Source organism: Mobula hypostoma, chromosome 8 (genome assembly GCF_963921235.1).
Source record: "Mobula hypostoma chromosome 8, sMobHyp1.1, whole genome shotgun sequence".
NCBI classification, from domain to species: domain Eukaryota; kingdom Metazoa; phylum Chordata; class Chondrichthyes; order Myliobatiformes; family Myliobatidae; genus Mobula; species Mobula hypostoma.
This window is the reverse complement of record NC_086104.1, coordinates 57,604,822-57,631,642: the sequence shown is the minus strand read 5'-3', so window position 1 is coordinate 57,631,642 and position 26,821 is coordinate 57,604,822. Positions and strand designations below refer to the sequence as shown.

At 40.5% G+C, this 26,821-nt stretch overlaps 1 protein-coding gene across 22 annotated transcripts in view; it reads left to right on the top strand.

The window, feature by feature from the left end:
- The window catches only part of LOC134350558 (girdin-like), a 280,107-nt gene that overhangs the window by 152,082 nt on the left and 101,204 nt on the right, over positions 1–26,821 (top strand). For 21 of the 22 annotated variants that reach the window (XM_063055910.1, XM_063055909.1, XM_063055907.1 and 18 more), the window contains exons 14-16: positions 1,868–2,005; positions 24,004–25,074; positions 25,945–26,072. In XM_063055910.1, the coding sequence (XP_062911980.1) occupies positions 1,868–2,005; positions 24,004–25,074; positions 25,945–26,072 (1,337 nt within the window). The remainder of the gene's footprint in view (positions 1–1,867; positions 2,006–24,003; positions 25,075–25,944; positions 26,073–26,821) is intronic. The other variant, XM_063055919.1, reaches the window with a different exon arrangement.

The window sequence follows — 26,821 nt, the reverse complement described above, 5'->3', positions numbered from 1 at the left end:
TGTCACAGGAAAGCAGCATCCATCGTCAAGGACCCTCACTACCCAAGCCATGTTCTCTTCTCCCTGCATCCACCAGGAAGAATGTACAGGAGCCTTAGGACCCACACCACTAGGTTCTGGAACAGTTATTACCCCTTAACCATCAGGCTCTTAAACCAGAAGGGATAATTTCACTCGCCCCATCACTGAATTGTTCCCACAATCTGTGGGCTCAAGGACTCTTCATCTCACATGCTCTCAATACATTGCTTATTTATTTAGTTTTCTTTTTGTCTTTGCATAGTTTGTTGTCTTGTACATTGGTTGTTTGTCCACCTTGTTAGATGTGGTCTTTCGATGATTCTATTGTGTTTCTTGTATTTACTGTGAATGCACGCAAGAAAATGAATCTCTGAGCTGTATATGGTGACATACATGTACTGTGATAATAAATTTACTTTGAACTTTGAAGTTTTGAAAAACTGCCAAGACAGCTATCAAGTATCTTCTTGGGGTAAAACAAAACCCAGAAGAGTGCAAAAAGAGGCAAAAGCTCACTGGCCAGATGGACCCAATCTGCAGACAGACTGGGAAATCAGAAAGTCATTTGCTAGGTTGAAATACTATCAGGCTAGACATTTCTCATTCCTCCATTTGGTCTACATTTATGGCTTCCTTCTGCTACATTTCTCTGTTAAATTTTATCTGCAATTTATCTGTCCATTGTAGAAACCTGCCTGCTCCTTCTGGTCCATAGTCAATTTTCGTAGTATGTACTTGTAATGATTTTTGAGATATTACAATTACTCTGCTCTGCTACCTCTCATCTACTTATGAAGTGCTGAAAGATAATGACAAAACCTATTGGAACTTACATTCACACTTCCTTTGAAAACTATAAATGTACTACAACAGAGTAAGAGGCCAGTTCTTGTTAAGTGCAGTTGCCTTTCTCGTTACTTGCAATCAACTTCTACTTCTTCCACTATCTCCAGTTCTGAGATTATGGCAGCATCCTCCTTCTTGGTAAAGATTGAAACAAAGCATCTATTTCAGTATTCCAACTATCCTACCTGCAGTTAAGATGAATGGCAAATGTCAGCCTTGAATTTGACATCCACTTACTGTGCATGAATAATTGGAGAAAATTATCACTTTGCATATTAAAAGGTCAAACCAATGCAATAGTGCATTAATGTAAACCATATGTTCAGTTTAATCACTTTTTCCAGCAAACTGACTGCCAGGATAAACATAAGATAAGTTGTAACACTTAGTAGGTAAACTTTGTGTTAAGATTGATGTTATAAAATAAACTTATGTGGCACTCTTGACCTCAGTGTGATCTTGAGCAACACATAAACAGATAGAGGAACTCAGCATCTATGGAGGCAAAAGGACAGTTGATGTTTTGGGTCAAGACCCTTCATCAGGACTCCTAGTATCTGCATTTCCAGTATCTTTGTGTCTCTATTCTGGTCAACTTTTGAGTGCTTCATGGCATAACAGCTGAAGCATTTCTCAGGTTCCCTTATTGATTTCCCTTGTTGAGGACTCTTGACCTCACAGTTTATATCACTGTAACCTTGCACCTTACTGTCTACCTGCATTGCACTTTCACTGCACTGTAACACTTTATTCTTCACTCTGTTATTTTACCTTGTACCACCTCAGTGCATCGTTGTAATGAATTGACCTTTATAGGTGGTACGTAAGACAATATTTTCATTGTGCTTCAGTATATTTGACTACAATAAATCAATTTACTGTTTGATTCATTTAATATAAAAATTTATTGCAGCATTGTTTTTTTCTTATTGTAGGTTGGTGTGCTGCGGAATTTCAGTTGGTGATTTTTTTTCTGTAAAATTATATTCTTCTATTTTAGGTGGAGAGGCTCCAGGGAGAAATCAGCAATGAAAAAGAAAGTATGCAAAATGTTGAGACTCTTACTGATGACCTCATAAAAGAGAAGTCCCAACTTGAAAAATCTATTGAAAGCATCCAACAAAATGCAGAGCGACAGGTAAGAGGACATATTTTAGTACTTACTTTACACATCTGAATCATGCTGTTATTACTGTAACCTCATTTTGAAATAATGAATTTGTAGAACTATCTATTAGAGGTAGCTTGGTTTTACAGTTGCGGATAATAATAGGGACCCTGTAGGGGCATAAAAAATGTAACAAGAAGAATGATAATATATTTTTATCAACATGAAATCAATAACTGATGAAAGGTAACAACAGCAATGAATTAGAACATTTAATTTGTACAATTTCATATTTCATGACTATCACAGCTTATTTCTGTAAATTGGATTACTGATTGGACAATTAATTACAGTGCTGCAGAAGTTATTTCCAAGTTCTAATCTTCATTACATCAAACCCATATCTTTATATCCTGATTATTTTTCGGTGGTAGGCTCAAAGCAGAATGCTCCTGACGCGGCCTGCTCTACATTGATGAGACTTCTTCATCAAGCACCTCCACTCCATCTGCCAAAAGCAGAACTTCCCGGTGGCCAAATATTTTAATTTCAACCATTTCAGTTCCAGTATGTTGGTTCATGGCCTCCTCTTGTGCCAAGATGAGGGCACCCGCAGGGTGGAGGAGTAATACCTTATATTCCACCTGGGTAGCCTCCAACCTGATGGCATGAATATCATTTTCTCCTGGTAAAAACAATCCCTCTCCCTCCCTTCTTTTTCTGTTCCCCACTTAAGACTATTACCTCTTCTCACCTGCCTGTCACCTCCCCCGGGTCCCCTCCTCCTTCCCTTTCTCCTATGGTCCACTCTCCTCTTATCAGATTCCTTCCTCTCCAGCCCTTTATCTTTCCTGCCCAAATGACTTCACCTCTCACCTTCTTGCTGTCCTCCCTCCCCTCCCCCCACCTTTTTATTCTGGCGTCTTCCACCTTCCTTTCCATTCCTAAAGAAGAGTCTCAGCCTGGAACATTGACTGTTTATTCATTTCCATAGATGCTGCCTGACCTGTTGAGTTTCTCCAGCATTTTGTGTGTCTTGCTTTGGATTTCCAACATCTGCAGACTTTCTGGTGTTACAGAATGCTTTGAGCCTTGCACTGAAAAATAAAGATGTCATGAGGACAAATTGACTGGTGGCCACGACAAATGGGCACGCACTGTTAATAATGATGCACTCCATAACCTTGACACCCTGACTAATCAAGAACCTATCATCCTCCACTTTAAATTATACTCAATGATTTGACTTTCACAGCTATCCGTGGGAACAAATTCCACAGTTTCACCACCCTCTGGCTAAAGAAATTTCCTCCTCATATCTGCTTTAAATGGATGTCCCTCTTTTCTGAGACTATGCTGTCTAATCCTAGACTTAACCACTATAGAAAATATCCTTTCCATATCTACTCTGTATAGGCCTTACAATAATTTGATAGGTTTTAATGAGATCTCCCCCTCATTCTTCTGAACTCCAGCAAGTACAGGCTCAGAGCTATCAATGCTCCTTATGCATTAACCCTTTCGTTCCCAGAATTATTTTCGTGAATGGTCTCCAGATCCTCTCCAATGTCAGCACATCTTTCTTCGATAAGGTGCCCAAAACTGCTCACAATATTCCAAGTGCAGTCTGACCAATGCCTTATAAAGCCTCAGCATTACATCCTTGCTCTTATATTATAATTCTTTTGAAATAGACAATAGACAATATGTGCAGGAGTAGGCCATTCAGCCCTTTGAGCCAGCACCACCATTCACTGTGATCAGGGCTGATCATCTACTACCAGTACCCTTTTTGCCTTCTCCCCATATCCCTTGACTCCACTATCTTTAAGAGCTCTATCTAACTCTTTCTTGAAAGAATCCAGAGAATTGGTCTCCACTGCCTTCTGGGGCAGAGCGTTTCACATATCCACCACTCTCTGGGTGAAAAGGTTTTTCCTCAACTCCATTCTAAATAGCCTACCCCTTATTCTTAACTGTGGCCTCTGGTTCTGAACTCACCCATCAGCAGGAACATGCTTCCTGCCTCTAGCGTGTCCAATCCCTTAATAATCTTATATGTTTCAATCAGATCCCCTCTCATCCTTCTAAATTCCAGTGTATACAAGCCCAGTCGCTCCAATCTTTCAACATATGACAGTCCCGCCATCCCGGAAATGAACCTACGCTGCACTCCCTCAATAGTTAGTACATCAACCAGTACATTATGTAGTGGATGGGAGACATTGTCCAAGATGGCATGCAACTTGGACAGCATCCATATCCAGGCTACTGTTTGGGAGCCTGTAGATAACTCCCATCAGGGTTTTTTTGCCCTTGCAGTTTCTCAGTTCTACCCATACTGACTCTACATCTCCTGATTCTATGCCCCCCCTCGCAAATGACTGAATTTCATTCCTCACCAACAGAGCCACCCCACCCCTCTGCCAACCTGTCTGTCCTTTCGATAGGGTGTATAACCCTGAATATTCATTTCCCAGCCCTGGTCCTCTTGCAACTATGTCTCTGTTATTCCCACAACATCATACTTGCCAATTTCCAGCTGAGCCTCAAGCTCATCCACTTTATTTCTTATACTCCGTGCATTCATATATAATACTTTTAATCCTTTTAAAGTAATACTTTTACTCCCCTCACCTTTCACATCGATTCCTATTGCACTTGGCCATACTCTCCGATCCCTTCCTGAGCTTTCTGCCCCTTTAATTCTGTTGTCTTTCTTAACTTTTCTTATTCTCTCTTTCCCTTTAACTCCATTCTTATATTTCCAGTTCGTCCCCCCACCCCCCACTACTTAGTTTAAACACACCCGTGTATCGGTGGCAAACCTGCCTGCCAGAATGCTGGTCCCCCGTCTGTTAAGGTGCAGCCCGTCCCTTCTGTACAATTCATCCTTACCCCAAAACAGATCCCAGTGGTCCAAGAATCTAAATCCCTGCTTCCCGCACCAGCTCCTCAGCCACACATTCAGATCCCCTATTTCCCTGTTCCTGCCCTCACGAGCTTAAGGAACTGGAAGCAAACCAGAGATAACCACCCTGGAGGTCCTGCTTTTCAGCCTTCTTCCGAGTTCTCTGAAGTCACGCTGCAAAATATCTCTCCTCTTCTTCCCGACGTCATTTGTGCCGACATGCACCACCACCTCTGGCTGATCACCTTCTCCCTTGAGAATGCCCTGCAGTTGGTCTGTGACGTGGATCCTGGCACCAGGGAGGCAACACACCATCCTTAAATCCTGCCTGTTGCCGCAAAAACCCCTATCTGTACCTCTCACTATGGAGTCCCTTACTACCATGGCTCTGCCTGACTTCTGTCTCCTCGGCTTTGTTTCAGCGCCAATTTTTGTCTTGCGGACCTATCTGCCTCTCATTCTTGCACTGTCTTCTGTCCTGACAGCTTCCAATAGGGTGAACCTGTTTTCAAGAGGCACATCCCCCAGGGTCTCTGTACTCCAAGCATCCATCCCTTCCTTATGGTCGCCCCCCCCCCCCCCCCGTTCCGGTATCTTTGGTGTAACGATCTCGCTGCAGGTCCTGTCCAGAAAAATCTCTGTTTCCTGGATGAACCTGAGGTCATCCAGTTGCCTCTCCAGTGCCTCAACACGGTCCTTCAGGAGCTGAACCTAGACACACTTTCCACATTTGTAAAGTATGTTCATATTGCATTTGTCTTCCTTACCATCAACTCAACTTGAAGTTAACCTTTAGGGAGTTCTGCACACGGACTCCCAAGTCCCTTTGCACCTCTGAATTTTTTTTTCGGTTTTCTTCCCCTTTACAAAATAGTCCACACCTTTATTCCTTTTAGCAAAATGCATGACCATATACTTTCCTACACTATATTCCAGGTTTATGATATTCTAGTTTCAAATTTAATCATGGGCAAATGTTCTAATCTTTATGTGCAGTGCCTTATAAAAGTATTCATCTCCCAGTCCTTTGTTCACATAAATGAGTATTACAACCAGGGATTTTGATCAATTTAACTGAGAATTTTTATTTGTGAATCATCTATTCATTTTTCACAGTCAAGCCCAAAAACAAGAAAAATTGTAAAAATTCAAAAACTGAAATGTCAGCAGTTCAAAAGTTTTCATTCCCTCAATGCACAACACTTAATTGAACTACCTCTCGCAGCTATTTCAGCCAGTAGTCTCTTTGGATAAAAGTCTCTATTAGCTTTGAACTTTGTGATGAAGCAACATTTGCCCATTCCTCCTTGCAAAATTGCTCAAGTTGTGCCAGGTTAGTTGGGGGCAGCAGTAGACAGCGATCTTGCAGCCTTGTCAGAGATGTTTTATCGGGTTAAGGTCAGGACATCAATTTACTTCATTTGAAGCCATTCCATGGATTGTCCTGGTAGTGAGTTTTGGGTCATTGTCCTGCTGAAAGATGAACTTCCTCCCCAGTTAAAGCTTTCTGGCAGAAACTAGCAGGTTTTTATCCAGGATATCTCTGTACTTAGTAGCATTCATTTTCCCATCAGTCCTAACCAGATTTCCAGTCCCTGCTACTGAAAAGCATTCTCATAGCATGATGCTACCTCCACTATACTTTACAGTAGGGATTGCGCTACCTGGCTGATGTGCAATATTAGATTTACACCACGGGAGGACTTCCGGGTCATCAAGGGAATGGCGGCGTAAGGAAAAGGTCTCTCGACAAAAAAGGAGGTAAACTGCCCCAAAATCGAATTTAGACAAATACTTAATATTGCATAACTATATTAATAAAAGGGGCAAGGATGATGTCTAAGAACAAGAATAAAAAGTCCGCTTCGAAGGCTGATAAACATAAAGAGATGCAGCAAGGCGACGGGCCTAGCTCTCCCACGGCAAGCCAGGACGGAGATAATGAGGGGGAATCGGTGACTCTGTCTTTGATTCTCGGAGAGATTCGCGAGTTCCGACAAGATAACAGCAAACAGCTGGAAGATATTAAAGGAGAAATAGTAAAAACTAACTCGCGGATAGATGAAGCCGAAGCGAGGATTGTTGGAATTGAAGAGAAGCTACAAAATGCAGAGGAGGTGATAGCAGAAATGCTGAAGCTACAAGACCAACTCCAGTGGAAACTAATAGATCAAGAAGGCCGCTCGAGAAGGGAAAATGTGAGGATCTACGGAGTTCCCGAGGGAACCGAAGGTAAACCCGGATTGATGATTCCCTTCGTGGAGAAGCTGCTTAGAGAGAACCTTGATATACCGGCCGCACAAGACCTACAGATAGAAAGAGCTCACCGTGCGTTGACACCACAGCCTCCGGCAGGCACCCAGCCCAGATCGATTCTGATCAGATTTCTCAGTTACAGAACGAAGGAAGAGGTGCTTAAAAGAGCATGGCAAAAGAAAGGTTTCATGTGGAACAACTGTAAAATCAGTTTAGACCACGACTACGCACCGGGGATTCTTGCCAGACGGAAGGAATATACGGAAACACGGAGAGTCCTGAAGGAAAACAACATTAGATTCCAGACCCTGTATCCAGCTCAGCTGAGAGTCTTTTACGACGAAGGGACAAAAACTTACGCTACGGTGGAGGAGGCAACGTTGGACCTGGCGGACCGGGGACTACCTATTAAAGTTATCACTCAACCGGAGTCGCTACTGGAGAGGATTCGGCATAAGTCGTGGCAGTTAGTGGGGCGAGGACGCTCCACTCGAACCAGGGTGTCAAACTACAAGGAAAAGCTGCAAATATTCAGACGCGAATGTACAGAGAATACAGATTAATTAAGAGAAATGACTGAAAACAGTAAATCGGACTTAAAAGTAAAATGAAAACTGGTAACTGAAAATAATCTAGGTGGAATAACTTGAATGATAGCAATATGGTCGAGACATAAATAGGAGAAAATTCTCTATGATTATTCAAACTGCTGAGGGCCCTCTAACACAGGGTGAAGATAGAGGTTATCCCTCTGAACTGAGGCGGGTCGGTGCTCAGGCCTCACTGTGGGAAGTCGGGGAAAATTTTCAAATGTTATACGTTCAGAAATGTCTAGGGTGTGGTTATATGTCTTGGTTTACTGTTGAGAAGGGATTGCTTACTGTTTGGTTAGAAAAGGAGAGTGATTTTTTTTCTACTAGAGAAAAATGCAAACTGAATTGGTAAAAATAATTTCCTATAATGTTAATGGGGTTTTGAATCCAATTAAAAGAAATAAGATTATGTCTAAATTGAAAAAAGAGAGGGCACAAATAGCTTTCCTCCAGGAAACACATATGAGCCAATCTGAACATGGAAAATTAAAAAGAATGGGCTTTAAGCATGTATTTTATTCATCATATAAATTGAGTCACAAAAGAGGGGTTGCTACTTTAGTATCAAGTACTCTTAATTATGAACATATTTCAGAGACTAGAGACGAAGAAGGACGGTTTATAAAAATCACAGGAAGAATAGAAGGTACAGAAATAACATTGCTGAATGTTTATGCTCCTCCAGGTAGTGAATGGTCATTTTATAGACACATTTTTGACCTAATGGTCAGTTCTCGAGGGGTAGTAATTTGTGGAGGGGATTTTAATATTAGATTAAATCCTATATTAGATTCTTCAAGAATAGTTACTCAGAATAAACCTCTGACTCGGAAAGTGAATTCATTGATGGAGGAGTTGGGAATTATAGATGTCTGGAGGGAATTACACCCTACTAGTAAAGATTATACATATTACTCTTTCCCTCATTCAGCCTATTCAAGGATAGACTATTTCTTTATCTTTAATACAGATAGACTCAGGATAAAAAACTGTAATATTGCAACAATTGATCTGTCGGATCGTAGCCCAGTCTCTATGTCTCTAATCCTGGAAAGGAAAATGAGGAAAACACTATGGAGGCTAAACTCACATATACTTAATAACCCAAAAGTAATGGAGAGATTAAGGGGAGAAATCAAAGAATATCTAGACCTTAATGACACGGGAGAAACATCACCAGTGATTTTATGGGATACATTGAAAGCTGTACTGAGAGGGAAAATTATTTCCATTACTACTCACATGAAAAAAATCAATGCACAAAAATTAGCAGACCTTCAAGGAAAATTAAAACAACTTCAAGTTGGAGATAGCAACAAAAGTAATTCAAATCGAAAACAGGAAATTAGGAAATTGCAAAGTGAAATTGATGATATTTATACGTTGGAAACTCAAAGAAATTTTCTTTACCTGAGACAAAAGAATTATGAAGTAGGAGGTAAATCAGCTAGATTATTAGCATATAAATTACGAAAACAACAAGCAGACAATACAATTCATAAAATAAAGAATCCAAAGACAAAGCTTGTGGAGAGTACAATAGGGAAAATTCAAGAGAGTTTTGAAACATATTATCGAGAGCTGTACTCCCAACCCCGGGCCCCCAATGAGCCCTATATAGACAGTGTATTGAATTTTTTAGATCTACCTAAACTTACAGATTTACAAAATGAAAGTTTATTAGAACCAGTAACTGTTAAAGAACTGAACGTGGCCATCTCTAGGTTAAAGGCTGGAAAGTCCCCGGGTTCTGATGGGTTTACCTCAGAGTGGTACAAGTCCCTGAAGACACAGTTAGCCCCATTACTACTTAACACTTTTAATTGGATCTTGCAGAGAGGAGAAACTCCACCTTCCTGGAGAGAAGCGATTATTTCAGTTATTCCTAAAGAGGGTAAAGATAAACTAGAATGTGGCAATTATCGGCCAATTAGTGTTCTTAATTTAGATTACAAACTATTTACATCTATTTTAGCGCACAGATTGGAAAAGCTTTTACCTGGCCTAATCCATTTAGACCAGACTGGATTTATTCAACAAAGACAAACACAGGACAACATAAGGAGAACTCTGCACATATTAGAACAGGTTAATAAGAACGAGACAGAGACAATGATAGTAGGATTGGACGCTGAGAAAGCTTTTGATTCGGTTAGTTGGGCATTCCTATACAGAGTGTTAGGAAGATTCGGCTTTCAAGAAAGGTTTATTAAAGTAATTCAGACTCTGTATGACAGCCCAACAGCCCGAATTAAGATAAATGGGGACCTCTCTGACTCCTTCATTTTAGAGAGAGGCACTAGACAGGGATGCCCAATTTCTCCTCTCCTTTTTGCGCTATATATTGAACCACTTGCCCAACTAATAAGACAGAGCGAAATCGTAAAAGGTATCAAGGTGGCAGGGATTGAACAGAAAGTGGCGTTATTCGCAGATGATGTTTTGGTCTATCTGAGTGAACCAGAAAAATCATTTATAGGATTGTTTACACTGTTGGATGACTTTGGGGAAAATATCAGGTTATAAAATAAATGTAAAGAAAACGCAGGTTACGTCCCTAAATTATACACCATCCAAAAAATTGCAGGATACATACGATCTTAAGTGGGAAGCTAAATCATTAAAATATTTAGGAATAACCCTGCCGAAGGATCTTTCAACACTGTCACAGGTAAATTATGGGCCATTAATCTCAGAGATAAAAGCAGATATGCATAGATGGAATCTTATCCGCTTTTTAAGTTTAAATTCAAGGATAAATACTATAAAAATGAATATTCTTCCTCGGTTATTATATCTTTTCCGTACTTTACCAGTGGAGGTGGATGATAATCAATTCAGGGAATGGGACAAATGGATTTCCCGCTTCATTTGGCAAGGAAGGAAACCTAGAATTCGATATAACACCTTACAGTTAGGGAAGGAAAGAGGAGGTATGGTTCTTCCTTGCCTGAGAAATTATTTTGATGCCTCACAGATAACCCCTCTGTTATATTGGTGTAATAGGGAATATAAGGCGAGATGGAAGGAAATAGAATTTGGATTAGTTGACAGTTTTCCTCTTCAGGCCTCGATAGCTGACAAAGGATTGATGGCCCAGTTGGAAAAATTTAATAATGCTTGGATAAATCTTACATTAAAAGTATGGCAGAAGGTGGTTAATTCATGTGGAATTAATAACATGCTAAAACTCTTTAGATGGTGTGCATATGATACCGAATTCCTTCCCAACAGAGGAGATAAAAGATTTGAGCTATGGATAAAGAAAGGTCTTACAACCTACCTCTCATTTATAGATAAAAGAGTATTACAAAGTTTCCAAATCCTGCAGGACAAACATGGCCTAGAACATAATGACTTTTTTAGGTACCTTCAAATACGAAACTATGTTAACCAGAGTTATACAGACCTATCAACAGTAGAATTAGAATTTTTCAAGATTCTGAATTCGGCTTGCAGTTCAATACCTAGTAAATCAGTTTCTCGCCTATATAATGCACTCTCCCATGCTAAAAATGTAAATACACTGTATATTAAAGAGAAGTGGGAGAAAGAAATGGGGTTGGTACTTTCAGAGGAGGCTTGGGGGAAAATCTGCAGCTTTCAATGGTCCTCGACTAATTCTTTGACTTGGAGAGAACATTGTTGGAAAAACATTATAAGATACTTCAAGACCCCATATCAGGAAAAATATAAAGATACAAATGTGATGTGTTGGAGAAGGTGCGGCTCCAAGGAGGCAAATCATTTTCATATTTTCTGGGATTGCCCTAAATTAAGTCTATTTTGGGAAGGTATTCATAGAACATTAGTTAAGGTACTTAGGTCCCAGATACCTCTGAACTTTGAGACGCTCTATTTGGGGCATGTATTGTTCCTTGAACAGAAGGAAGATATAAAGTTGCTGCAGGCCCTCTTAGCGGCAAGTAAGAAATCAATCACTAGAAAATGGCTAAATCCAATACCACCTACATTAGAAGATTGGTACGAAATTATCTTGGAAATATTTAAAATGGAAAAGTTGACCTACTCCCTGAGAACTCAAAAAGAAACATTCTATCAAATCTGGAATAAATGGATTGAATATATAACCCCAATGCGAGCAGACTTTAGATGACTCTCCTAATGATTTATATTGCTCTTCTCATCAACACAGTAATATTGCTAACGTAAGCACCCCTAGTCTAAATGTTTGTTGTTTTTTTTTGGAAAATAGAGAATTAACACAAGTAAAGGGAAAGATTTGGGAAAGGGATAAAAAAAAAAGAAAAAATTAAGTAAATAAGTACATGGGGATTGGATAATTATGTCTGCGGGCAGGAACAAGCACGAACAAATTGGGATATAAACACCTACAATGGTTGGTATATAGGCTTGTATGCAACATTTTGGACCAGTGGAAATGGTCCAGAAGGGTTGTATGGAAACTATTATTACCATTTTTCTTAACAACTAATTTCGTTACTTAGCCTAATAGGTTAGATTTACCACAGTACATAATTATCTATTTAAATGTTTATTTTGCTTTTATATCATCTCAATGTGCACTTAAGAATGTATAAATAATTGTAGTTTTATACATATAAAAAAATGGAAAAGGTTATATGTGTGAAAAAAGTACATGATAATTGTGAACTCCTTATCCAAATAAAAATAAAATTAAAAAAAAAGATTTACACCACACATACCGCTCGAAAAAAGTATATTCTTCTCTGTAAAGGCTTTGCAAAGCATCACTTAGAAGATACTGTAAAGATTTAGAAGGTCTTGTGGTCAGATGAGCATAAAGTAGAACTTTTTAGCCTCAGCAGTAAGCTGTATGGTAGTACTCTGTGTGGTATTCTTAAAAACACTCTTAAGATTGTGGCTTTTGTTTCTTAATATGATGTTTGTGAAAATTTTATTGATCAATCTGCTTATGAGAATGCAGTATTGGTGAGGGCACTAATGTGCACAGAGTAAATGTCTGTCAACAGTGTACACAACAGGCAGATCTTCTTTCCTTTCCCGATGAAGTGTCTCAGCCCAATATGTTGACTGTTCATTCCTTTCCATGGATGCTGCCTGACCTGCTGAGTTTCTCCAGCATTTTGTGTGTTGCTCCAGATTTCCAATGTTTGCAGAATCTCTTCTGTGTATGGCTTGATGCTCTACTGCAAAGTCTCTTTGAGGTATGTCTTCCCTAAAGAAGTTTAATTCTTTTCTCTGAGAGTTTAGTAAGACCCTTTCTCACTGCTCCCCCTCTGACTCTTCAACCATGTGCTCACTCAGACTTGCTACCACAGCCACATATCCTTCCTGGGAACTTGTCTTTGCTGCCATCTTCTTCCACATAGCTTCCAGCTCCATTTTCAGGCCTCACTGTTTGGACCCTCTAATTGACTGTTTCTCCTGCCGCTTCGCCCTCCATATTCTTCATGCCACCCTCTCCACCATGTGGAGGTATCTACAGGCCCTGTCTCATTCTCTGCCATAGCTGCAGGCCTCACTCTCCACCGCCTGCCATGGACATCTCTGACATTTCATCCTCCATCCGTTCTTCTCCTTCCTAATGTCCTGGAAGGATCAGAAGATCGCGCATCTCCAGACCATGATCCCAGGTCCTTCCTGCTTGAACATTGACTTGATCAGACAACTCCAGACTGCGGATCCCACTGTCTCCAACTCCAGTTCCAGTGACCCTGTATGCCTCCAGACCATGGCCCTGCTTGGAGCTTGATTTGATTGGAAGCCTCCAGACCACAGATCCAGCTGTCTCTATCTCTGATTGCAACGGTTCTGGATGCCTGTGAACCGCAGAGTCTACTATTGCCAACTCCAGCTCCAACAACCCCAGGCGGCCCCAGACTGCTGATACCACCATTGCCAACTCCGGTCCCAGCGACCCCAGATGTCTTTAGACTGCAAATTACGTGGCGACGAGTTCTGGCTCCAGCTCTGACCTTGGCTGCCGCCGCCTCCAGGCCAAAACCTTTCTTGCTGCCGCTGGATTCTTTGTCCACCGTTACTCTCCAACTCTGGGTGTCTCAGGACCTGTCACTTCATAGATCCTTGGAGCCTTCATCTTCCTCTCACTGTATTTTCCCTGAACATCCCAACCCCTCCCTTTCCTCTGACGCCACCAGTTCTTCCCCCCCCACTATGTTTTCACAATTCCCTCTGACCTTCCCCTCTCTGAGGCAGAACATTCTGTCCTCAAAAGGGACTTTACCTTTGTTCTCCTTCACCCGCACTACTTCAGTGAGTTTCATACCCACCACAATGCTGAGCTCTTCTTCCATCACCTCCATTTCAGAGCTCACTTCTTTGGCTAGGATTCCTCATCCCGTACCAATGACCCTTTCTCCCATCTCCAACACCCCCCCTATCTTAGACATGGGCTTCAGCTATGCTGTTCTTTTCATTGGCTGACTGGAACAGTCTCTGTTCCAAGCCTTCCCTGGTAATACACCCCAGCTCTTTTTGCATTGCTGTTGTTTCATGTACCCATGCTGAGCTCATCAATTTCATCCAATTTGCGTCCAACTTCCACCCTGCCCTTAAATTCACTTGGTCCATTTATGACAGCACTCTCCCCGTTCTTGATCTGTCTGTCTCAAACTCTGGAGACAATCTGTTTACCAATATCTTTTATAAACCTATTGATTCCTATGGCTATCTTGATAAGACCTCTTCCCACACTACCTTCTGTAAAAATGCCACTTCCTTTTCTCAGTTCCTTCGTCTCTGCCACGTCTGTTCCCAGGATGAGGTTTTCCATTTCAGGATATCAGAGAATGGGGTTTCCTCCCTTCACCACTGATGCTGCCCTCACCCGCATCTCCTCTATTTCCTGGGCACCCCATTTGCCACTGCCTTAACAATGATAGAGTTCCTCTTGTCTTCCCCTACCACCCCATGAGCCTCCGCTTCCAACACATCATTCTCTGCAACTTCTGCCATCTTCAGCTGGACCCTACCACCAAATGCATGTTTACCTACACCATTCTCACTCACTGCTTTTCACAGAGATCGCACCCTCTGTGCTTCCCTTGTCCATTCGTCCCTCCCCACTAATCTCCCTCCTGGCACTTATTACTACAAGCACCAGAAATACTATAACTGCTCATTTATCTCCTCCCTCACACCAATTCCAGGCCCCAGGCAATCCTTTCAGGCGAAGCAACACTTCACCTGCAAATCTGCAGGATTTCCTAATGATCAACCGTTTTAATTCCCTATCCACATTTCAATTCTGCCATGTCGGTCCATAGCCTCCTCTTCTGCCACAATGAGGCCACTCTCAGGTTGGAGGAATCATATTTGGACTGGTTAGCCTCCAATTTGATGACATGAACATCAATTTCTCTCTCTTCTTCAACTCCCCACTCTGGCCTCTTACCTCTTCTCTTCACCTGCCTATCCCTGCTCCTTGGTGCCCCTCCTCCTTACCTTTTTCCCATGGTCCACTGTCCTCTCCTAACAGATTCCTTATTCTCCAGCTCTTTACCTTTTCCACCTATCACCTCACAGCTTCTTACTTCATCACGCCCCCCCCCACCCAACCACCTGGCCTCACCTATCACTTCCAAGCTTGTGCTCCTTCCCCTCCCCACACCTTATTCTGGCGTCAGAACTTGATGTGAGTGTACAATTCTGATTTGATACCAGCACTACTCTTTTGGACCTCAGCCTCCAACCACCGTTCTCTTGTCTCAAATGCCTAAACAGACCCTATATAGATTGTCTACCTTTTGGATGGTCCCTAAATTTTGTGAGTTCTGATGTGGCTGAAGTGTTTTGTGCAGGATCCAGCAAGCTCTGCTACACGTATAGCTGTACTGTATAGCTACTGTATAATGTGGAACTACTTTATGTTGTAGGGACACGTCATTGCATGTGCTATTAGGCATGTATTGAGCATGCACTATTTGGCGCGTATTGATCTGTACGTGTGTGTTCAGAGTTCGGTTTCAGTCAGTAAAGAACCTTGTTAACTTAGCTCCCGTCTCCAGCGTTTTTATTTATAGCTTTGTTGTGTAACCCGGCTACATACACAACAAATTGGCTACGAGGTTAATGAACCTACATCGTATCGGAACGCCGTGTTTTAATTGATAATGGCACTCGGAGGAAAAGCGCAAGGAATGAGCCAAGGAGCGGGAGAAGGAGGCAGAGTGGGGCCGTAAGTCTGAAAGGAAGCGGGAGTACAGCTGGGGTCGGGAACGTCGGGAGACCAAGAGACACAGTCGGAGCTGCAGCGTGTTCAGGTGAGACCACAGCCGACGCTGAACCCCAGGGCTGAGGGTCTGTCTGCCCCAGAAAGGAGATAAAAAGGAGCGACACACACACACATCTAGGCTACGTCCACACTATGCCGGATGATTTTGAAAACGCCGGTTTCAAGTAAAAACGACAGGCATCCACACTAAGCGTTTTTCAAAATATCTCTATCCACATTAGACGGACGTTTGGGCGAATCTCCTCCTACTGGGCATGTGCAGGACACACAGAAAACAAGCGAAGAGGGAACGGTATACTTGGTGCACGTTTATCCAGTTACAGAGTAGAAAAACTTAAAAGGAAATGCTCTTGGCTCTCGTGCAGGAGGACTTAAAACTAAAAAAAAATACTGGAGCGTATGGAGGCAACCGACAGGGAGTTCACGGACAGTATGACCCAGCTGAACATGAACATTGAAAAACTGATTAACTCTGTTGCATTAATAAAGCACCTTGTTAAATGTATAGAACATGTCTGCATCAGTGTTATCTTGTATTTCCATGCAATGTTACATTAGGCTGTTACACATCTATTGTCAGAGAAGTACTTGCATAAATAGGTAAACCACCTTCATACAAGCAAGGACAGAAAACAGGACAAAGTGAGTATACTTATTTATTCAGTAAGCTATGGGTCAAAGTATTTGGTGAGTACGTTTCTAACTCTTCTGGCTTCAGTCTCGTTGCTGTCTGTTCTGAAATTGTTAGGTTCTGCGAAGCGCAGAATCAAATATTGCTGTAATGATTGTATGCTCCAGTATCAATTGTTTGGCGACAATAAAGTAGTAATATTAATAAGAAGAATAATAAGAAGAAAACAATTAAATGCTGCACTGCTGCCATCTGTTCCGGCACGTCATGACAGCGGTTTTAAAAAGCTCCTGTTACCCAGTACACACTGCAACGGATATTAGGCGTTTTCAGATTTATTCACTCTGGAGACCGTTACTGAAAATCTCCGTTTTCGGGGGATGAAAACGCCATTTCAGTGTGGACAGAAGGTCAAAACGAAGAAAAAAAGCTTCATTTTCAGAATTATCCGGCGTAGTGTGGACGTAGCCCTAGACAGAGTGCACTCGTGGCACTAGCAAAAAGGTCATGTGAGGTAAAAAAAAAAAGGGAGAACGGGGCTAAATTAACGTAACAAAGATGGTGATGATTGGAACCATTACAGCATTTGATAGTAGCATTGAAGACTGGGCAATTTACATTGAAAGAGTGGAGTTATATTGTGATGCTAACGATGTTAATGATGAAAAGAAAGCTAGTGTTTTACTTCATATTATGGGAGCAAAAACATACGGCCTGTTATGGAGCTAGTTAACCCCTGAAAAGTCAGCTGATAAAACGTTCAAACAAATAGTAGGCACTCTCCAATAGCATTTAAACCCCAAACCTCTGGTCATTGCTGAAAGATTTAAATTGCACAATCGGAATCAGAGCAAAAATGAAAGCATTTCTGAATATTGTGCTGAATTGCGCAAATTATCAGAACATTGTCAATTTGGAGCTGGTCTATCGGACGCATTGAGGGACAGGTTAGTGTGTGGCATGCACTGTGAAACCACACAGAAGAAGCTCCTGGGTGAAAAAGACCTTATGTTAGAAAAGGCACTGAACATTGCAATATCAATGGAAACAGCCGCACGAGGTGCTTCTGAGATACAACAAAAATCTCTGAAATATGCTACAAATAAAATGTCACTGAACAGAAATGAAGGAAAGAAATGTTACCTTTGTGGAAACGGGTCACATGACCCAGATGACTGTTGGTTTAAAGACAAAGAATGCAGAAACTGTGGGGCAAACAGGGCCACACTGGCAGAGTATGCAAAGCTAGCAAACAGCAGAAAAAGGTCAAAATACAGAGAAACAAGAAACCCCAGAAAGGAAAATACAAGGTACACAAAATGAAAGAAGGCAGTTCTGATGAAAATGAATCTGGTGAAAGTGAATTGTCTTGTCTGCAACTTCACAGCGTGAAGGAGACAAATGATCGAAGAGTAATATGGATCACTCCACAAGTGGCGGGCATGAAACTGAAAATGGAGTTGGACACAGGCTCAGCTTTAACAGTGATCTCTGTACACGACTACAAACAACTTATCGCACATACCTCTGAAACGAACGAAACATCTACTAAAAACTTACACAGGACAGTAAGTGCATCCCGAAGGCAAAATTAAAGTGACAGTGACCTACAGAGATAAGACACAGCAACTGAACCTCTATGTACTGAAAAATGGAGGACCACCGTTGCTGGGATGTGAATGACACAGGAAAATCCAGTTGGATTAGCACACCATCAAGGCACTAGATGTGTCAACAAAGGAGGGCAGCTTGGAGGGGAAAATGTCTGTAGCTCTCCTCTCACCCATTGTCGACTATTACAATGACAAGGAGGAGCTAGACAGCGTCGATGATGAGGACGAATGCAGTATCTGTGGCCACAACTTGGGTGAAGATACAGAGGATGCAAGGGAGACAGATACTGCCGATAAGCAGGATGATGAAGACTACCTGGAAGTAAAAGAGCAGATGTACCAGGAGAAATTGACATCTCCCAAAAGACAGCTACAGCAGTTACAGGAAGGCACTTTGCAGGAGTATCAGAAAAGGATGAAGGAACTAGATCAACAATACAAGGAAAGAACACGAAATGCAGAGCTTTTTCTGCAACTGGAGACAGAACAAAAGGAAAGGAATTATATTAAAGAGAAGAAAGCAGCAGTGAAGGAATTTGAAGATAAAAAGATTGAGTTAGAAGAAGAGAAAAAGATGATTGAGAATGAGAGGTTAACAATGGAACTCACAGGAGATTCTATGAAGGTAAAGCCGATAATGACTAGGAAACTAAGGAGGAGACCTAATGACCCTGTTCCAATTACAGACAAAAGACAAAAACCTGCACCTGTGCAGTTAAATTACCTGTTAACAGATAAACAGATAATGGAAGATCTGCGAACTCTCGATAAGCTTAAATCTCCGAAAAGACCAGCATCTCCGTTTTCTCCTGAACAATTTCCTTGGGAAAGATCCATGAAAATTGGTCATCCCTTAAAAGCTCTTGGACAAAATCAGTTCCATTCAAACAGAACAACTTTCGCACAAGGCAAATCTTGAACCAGTCATTTCCTCCATTGAGAATCATACACTTAATCCTTTGCAGGGAAGTTTCTTTTGCACATGCATATTTTGAATCCTCAGCCAATGTGTCTTGTTTTGCACAAAGAAGTTGGGAAACAGCATCAAAACGGAGGTGAATTCTGGCAACAAACTGTAAGGTTTCTGTTGTTGTATTTTCACACTTGTGCTGAATGTGCACCTGAAGGAATTCTCCCTCTTGAGTCAAGTAAGCAATCTTTTCTTGCACTGTGCACAACTGGGATTTCTCAAACATAGAATCCCCAAACAATTCAGAAACAGTGCATAGAGTCAGTCTCATTTTCTTGATCAAGCAGATAGCACTGCAAGTAACCCTTAATATCAGCAAAACTGTACTTTAACAGCAGCTGAAGAACAATGGAATGAACAACAAACAGTGAAAGATTACTGGTAAAGTACTGATCTTTCTGTGAGTCATTGGATTGCCCCGACTTTTGAATAACTAGCCAAGACAGCAGATCACCAACCACTTCTTTTGTTGGTGGCAAGCCATCTTTGAAGCAGACCAAAGCTATGAAAAATGCATCACACCTGTTGTGAAATATGACTAATTTTTCTACAGCTTCACTTATTTCTTCTGTTACCGTTGATATATAGTCATCATCTGGAGAAGTATGGCACAGTGGGCAGAGACCCCCTTCACAGAGTTGAGTTGTAAATGGGTCTTAGACCAAAAGTTAAAAAAAGTCTTGTTATAATTTGATATTTTTGTTACTTTGTTATAATTTGATATTATTAAGTTACTAAGTAAACAAATTGGTAGGCATTTGTATGTTAAGGGTAAACATATTTGTTTAGCACAGTGCCCCAGTTAAAAAAAAAGTTGATGCACTATTAAAATGGGAGGAGTGTACTGTATAGCTCCTGTATGATATGGGACTACTTTATGTTGTAGGGACATGTCATTGCATGTTCTATTAGGTGCGTATTGATCTGTACGTGTGTGTTCAGAGTTCGGTTTCAGTCAGTAAAGAACCCTGTTAACTTAGCTCCCATCTCCAGCATTTTTATTTATAGCTTTGTTGTGTAACCCGGCCACATACACAACAGGTAAGCTGGTCCTTTATGGGATGTATTGCCATTTTGGGATGTTGAGTACAGTATTTTTGTGATTGTTTTTCAATAGCTTCTTATCATATTCTCTTCAGGTGACCAGTAGCTTCCTCCCTGATTTTGACTGGTCACACAAGTTGATAAAGATATTATATTTTTATCAAGGGGAGAATATTCTAGATGAGTTTTCTGTCCTCCTAGAAATGTCTTTCCATTGCTGAGTTCAAAGATCTGCACTTGGTCCATGTGTATTTATTTCAAGAGTTTGTTGTCAAGCATGTGGACAATATTGTCTGTATACTGGAGCTGTTTGACAATGTCCAGGGCCTAGTCTTTGTAACATTTGCCTCGGAGGGGATGCTGAGAATGGCCTATTCCACCAATCAATTAGGAGATAGTAAAAGTAGTATTTCTTCAAACTCAAACACGAGGAATTCTGCAGATGCTGGAAATTCAAGCAACATACATCAAAGTTGCTGATGAACGCAGCAGGCCAGGCAGCATCTCTAGGAAGAGGTACAGTCGACGTTTCAGGCCGAGACCCTTCGTCTCGACCTGAAACTTTGACTGTACCTCTTCCTAGAGATGCTGCCTGGCCTGCTGCGTTCATCAGCAACTTTGATGTATGTTGCTTGAATTTCCAGCATCTGCAGAATTCCTCGTGTATAAGTTTACCTTTCCACTTTTTTCTACCAGATTTTTTTTTCATTCTGGTTTCTGCTGCCATTTTTATAAGACCATAAGTGTTGGGAAATGTGTGGTCATGCACTTTGGTAGAAGAAATGAAAGGGTTGATTATTTTCTAAATGGAGAGAAAATACAAAAAACAGACGTGCAGAGGGACTTGGGAGGCCTTGTGCAGGATTCCCTGAAGGTTAATTTGAAGGTTGAGTCTATTGTGAGGAAGGCAAATGCAATGTTAGCATTCATTTCTTGAGGACTAGAACATAAAAGCAAAAATGTAATGTTGAAATTTTGTAAAGCACTGGTGAGGTCTCACTTGGGGTATTGTGAGCAGGTTTAGGCCCCTTATTTTAGAGGGGATATGCTGAAACTGGAGAGGGTTCAAAGGAAGTTCACAAAAATGATTCAGGGATTGAATGGCTTGTCACATGAAGAGTATTGATGGCTCTGGGCCTGTATTCACTAGAATTCAGAAGAATGAGGGGTGACCTCATTGAAACCTATGGAATGGTGAAAGGCCTTGATAGAGTGAATGTGATGAGGATGTTTCCTATGGTGGGAGAGTCTAAGACCAGAGGACACAGCCTCAGAATAGAGAGACATCCTTTTAGAGGAGATGAGGAGAGTGGTGAATCTGTGGAATTCTTTGCCACAGTCAGCTGTGGAGGCCAAGTCTTTATGTATATTTAAGGCAGAGGTTGATAAATTCTTGATTGGTCATGGCATGAAGGGATACAGGAAGAAGGCGGGAGATTGGGGCTGAGAGGAAAATTGGATCAGTCATGATGAAATGGTGGAGTAGACGCAATAGGCTAAATGACTTAATTCTGGTGCTGTATCTTATGGTCTTATATAGAAACAGAATTAGACTATTTGGTCCATTGAGTCTGCTCCACCATTTCATCATGGCTGATCAAAATGAATGCTAACATCACATTTGCCTTCCTCACCACTGGCTCAACATCCAAATTAACCTTTAGGGAATCCTGCCCGAGGACTCCCAAGTCCCTTTGCACCTCAGATTTTTGAATTTTCTCTGCATTTAAAAACTAGCCTACACTTTTATTTCTTCTAACAATGTGTGTGACCATACACTTCCCGACACTGTATTCCAACTGCCACTACTTTGCCCATTCTCCTAATCTGTCTTAAGTCCTTCTGTAGCCTCTCTGCTTCCTCAAAACTACCTGCACCTCCACCTATTTTCATATCATCCACAACCTGGCCACAAAGCCATCAATTCCATCATCCAAATCATTAACATATGACATAAAAAGAATTGGTCCCAGCGCAGACCCCTGTGGAACATCACTAGTCACTGGCAGCCAACCAGAAATGGCTCACTTCATTCGCACTATTTGCCAATGGCCAATGTTCTATCCATGCTAGTATCTTTCCTGTAATACCATGGGCTCTTAACTTGTGTGGAACCTTGTCAAAGACCTTCTGTAAATCCATGTAGACAATATCCACTGATTCTCCTTTGTCTATCCTCCTTGTTATTTCTTCAAAGAATTCCAACAGATTTGTCAGGCAAGATTTACCCTTAAGGAAACCATGCTCACTGTCATGTGCTTCCACCTTCCCAACCTCTAAGGTCAGACTAACTGCCTATAATTTCCTTTCTTCTTCAAGAGTAGAATGACATTTGCAATGTTCCAGTCCTCTGGAACCATGCCAGTATCAATTGAATCTTGAAAGATCATTGCTAATGCCTCCACAATCTCTTCAGCCACCTTTTTCAAAACCCTGGGGTGTAGTCCATCTAGTCTTAACTATCTTCAGACCTCAGAGTTTCCCAAGAACCTTCTTCCTAGTAATGGCAACTTCACACACTTCTGCCCCCTGACACTCGCAAACTTCACCATGCTAATGTCTTCCACAGTGAAAACTGATGCAAGATACTTATTTAGTTTTGTTCGTTCCCCCATTGCTACCTCTCCAGCATATTTTTCCAGTGGTCCAATATCTACTCTTGCCTCTCTTTTACACTTCATATATCTGAAGAAACTTTTGGTATCCACTTTAATATTATTGGGTTGCTTACCTTCATATTTCATCTTTCTCTTCTTTTTGACTAATTTAGTTGGTTTTCTGTTGGTTTTTAAAAGATTCCCAATCCTCTAATTTCCCAATAATTTTTGCTCTATTATATGCCTTCTCTTTGGCTTTAATGTTGGCTTTGACTTCTCTTGTCAGCCGCAGTTACATCATCATGCCTTTAGAATATTGCTTCTTTGGGATGTATCTATCCTGCACTTTTTGAAATGCTCCCAGAAATTCCAACCATTGCTGCTGTGCTGTCATCCCTGCTAGTGTTCCCTACCAATCAATTTTGGCCAGCTCCTCTCTCATGCCTCTGTCATTTGCTTTACTCCACTGTAATACTGATACATCTGACTTTAGCTGCTTCTTCTCAAATTGCTGGGTGAATTCTATCATATTATGATTACTGGCCTTTAAGGGATCCTTTACCTTAAGCTGTCTAATCAAATAGAGTTCATTGCACAACACCCAATCCAGAATAGCTGATCCCTTATTGGGCTCAACAATGACCTGGTCTAAAAAGTCATTTTGTAGGCATTCTAGAAGTTCCTGCTCTTGGGATCCAGCACCAACCTGATTTTCCCAATCTACCTGCATATTGAAATCCTCCATGACTATCGTAACATTGCTCTTTTTGTATCCATTTTCTATCTCTCATTGTAATTTGTAGACTATATTTTACCACTGTTCAGTGGTCTCTATATAATTCCCATTAGGGTCTTTTTACCCTTTCTGTTCCTTAGCTCTACCCACAACAATTCTATGCCTTTCGATCCTATATCACCTTTTTCTAATGATTTTATTTCATTTTTTACCAACAGGGACTCCCCACCCCCTCTACCTACCTGTCTGTCTTTTCGATACAATGTGTATCCTTGGACGATAAGCACCCAGCTATAATCTTTCAGCCATGATTCAATGATGCCCATAACGTCATACATGCCAATGTAACTTTATAAGTATAAAGTATCCTGCATGATTTTGCATTTTTTCTCTTTGCAATAGTCATCTGGATATTATGTTTAAAGTGAATTTCCCTATTTCACTGTTATGTTCTAGATTAAAGTATTGGAACAGGAGAATGAGCACTTAAATCATACCATTGCATCCTTACGACAACGTGCACAAATAAGTGTAGAAGCTGGAGTGAAAGACATTGAAAAAGAAAATAAAATCCTCCATGAATCTATTAAGGAAACCAGCAGTAAACTGAACAAAGTAGAATTTGAAAAAAAGCAAATCCAAAAAGAATTAGAACATTATAAAGAAAAAGGAAAAAGGGCAGAAGAGCTTGAGGTTATTTTGAGTCGCTTGGAAAGAGAAAATGAACAGCTGCAGAGGAAGATTACTGGTCTAATGATCACATGTGAAAAAATAGATATCTTGGAGCAGGAAATCTCTGATTTGGAAGTGGAAAATAATAAGCTGAGAAAGACATTGGATAGTCTGAAAAATCTTACTGTGCAATTGGATGTTTTAGAAAAAGAAAACAACCAACTCGAGGATGAAAATTTGCAGTTAAGGAGGACACTGGAGAACTTGAAATCCAATGGTGTCAAGTTGGCACAACTTGAATTGGAAAATAAAGAACTGGAAAATGAAAAAGAGCAGCTAAAAAAGAGTCTGGAACTTTTGAAAGCTTGTAACAAGAAAACTGAACGATTAGAGGTAAGCTATCAGGGACTTGATTTAGAAAATCAGAGACTCCAAAAGGCCCTTGAAAATAGCAGCAAGAAGATTAATCAATTGGAAAATGAGCTACAAGACTTAGAAACAGAAAATCAGAGCCTGCAAAGAAATCTGGAAGAGCTAAAAATCTCCAGCAAACGGCTACAGCAACTAGAAAAAGAGAACAAACTCTTGGAGCAGGAGGCTATCCAATTGGAGAAAGACAAAAAGCAGCTTGAAAAGGAAAATAGGAGATTGCGTCAACAGACTGAGATCAAGGATTCCACACTGGATGAAAACAATATGACAATTTCTAACCTTGAGAAAGAGAATAAATTGCTAACAAAAGAAATCAACAAATTCAAAGACTTTTATGGTCGACTGAAAGATTTAGAAAAAGACAATAAAGAGTTAGTTAAACAAGCAACTATTGATAAGAAGACTCTAGTGACATTAAGAGAGGTAAGGTATTTTTTTTATGTGAGTTGGGGAAGTCCTAGTAGATATCAGACTACTTTCAAAAATGGAAATAGTAGAAAAGAGTGACAAATTTGCTTCTCTCAGTTGAATAGTTTAAATACTGGTAAACTGAAGAAGCAACTATTGGGTTATAATAAAACTAGTCAAATATGAAATTTTGTTATTAGAAAACACTGACAACTTGTATTGGTGCAATTGTCTTCCTAACCAACTTGCATAAGAAGGTATTAGCACAGGTGGTTAAAAACATGTTCAAGTCAGACTTTTCAAAGTTTTAAGGGACAATAGTTAGGAATTCTGCAATCTGGGAGATATTTGAGTGGATAAGAACAGATGAGTATGGGCGTGTCATGAGGGATTCAAGTCAATATTTACACAATGAATGTTTATTAGTGCTGTTAATACTTTTAGAATATGGGGCATATATATGTTTATTTGTTGGGTGTGTTAAATATAAAGGTAACCATATAAATGTTACTGATACCCATGTATTTTGTTAACTGCGAGAAGCCTGTGTCCCAATCGTTCATGGATAATGAGGACTTCGTGTAATTCTTTTGCGTCATGAGTCACTATTCAGACATCAAATATAAAAGTGACTGCATTTTCCTTTAGTGCTCTATATCATTTCTTGTAGATGCATACCTTCATTTTCTGGCAAATATAAACATGATATTTGTTATTTCAAGTTTAGCTGCTGGTTTAATAAATGACTCAAATTGCTGAGCTGTGTATTCTAATTTGTTAATTAGTCTTTCAAGTATTATTGAGTATCTTTTATAATATAATTACCAAATAAAAAAAATTAATGGTGGATCTGAGAAGAGCAGCTAAATGATGTGATATTTTCAGGAACTTGTAAATGAGAAATTATATACCCAGCAAATGAGCAATGACTTGGAAAAACTCACTCATGAACTAGAGAAGATTGGATTAAACAAGGAGCGTCTCCTTCATGACGAACAAACCACTGATGATAGGTAAAACATTTCAAAATTCGTCATTGCTAATACCGGTAGTAGTTTTAGTATTAAACCCCAATACATCAAATAAAAATGTAGATACACAGTAATGAAACTATTAATCTTTATTTTGTGTCTGTTTTAATTTTGAAATAAACTTATGATGCATATGTACTGAGAGTCAGAACGAAGTAAAACTAGACTTATTTTAACCAAATCATTTGTTGTATTGTTCATCATTATGGAATTTTTGGACCTATTATTACCTACTTTTCACTCATATTGCATGCTAAAAATCCATACATGGCCAGTGGTAGTAAACAATTTGCATTCTGGAAATTGCACTGCCTTGAAAGGTGCAGAAACTGAGTGACTAGATGTGGATAAGACCATAAGGCAAACAGAATTAGGCCATTTGGCCCATCGTGTTTGCACCACCATTCAATCAGGCCTGATTTATTAGCCCTCTCATCACCATTCTCCTACCTTCTCCCCGTAACCTTTGATGTCCTTACTAATCAAGAACCTATCAACCTCCGCTTTAAATGTACATGATGATTGGCCTCCACAATCGTCTGTGGCAATGAATTCCACAGATTCACCACTCTCTAGCTAAGGAAATTCCTCTTCATCTCTGTTCTAAAGGGCTGGATTTATATTCTGAGGCTGTGCCCTCTAGTCTTAGACTCCCCCACTATTGGAAACATCCTCTCCACGTCCACGCTATCTAAGCCTTTCAATATTTGATCGGTTTCAATGAGATCACC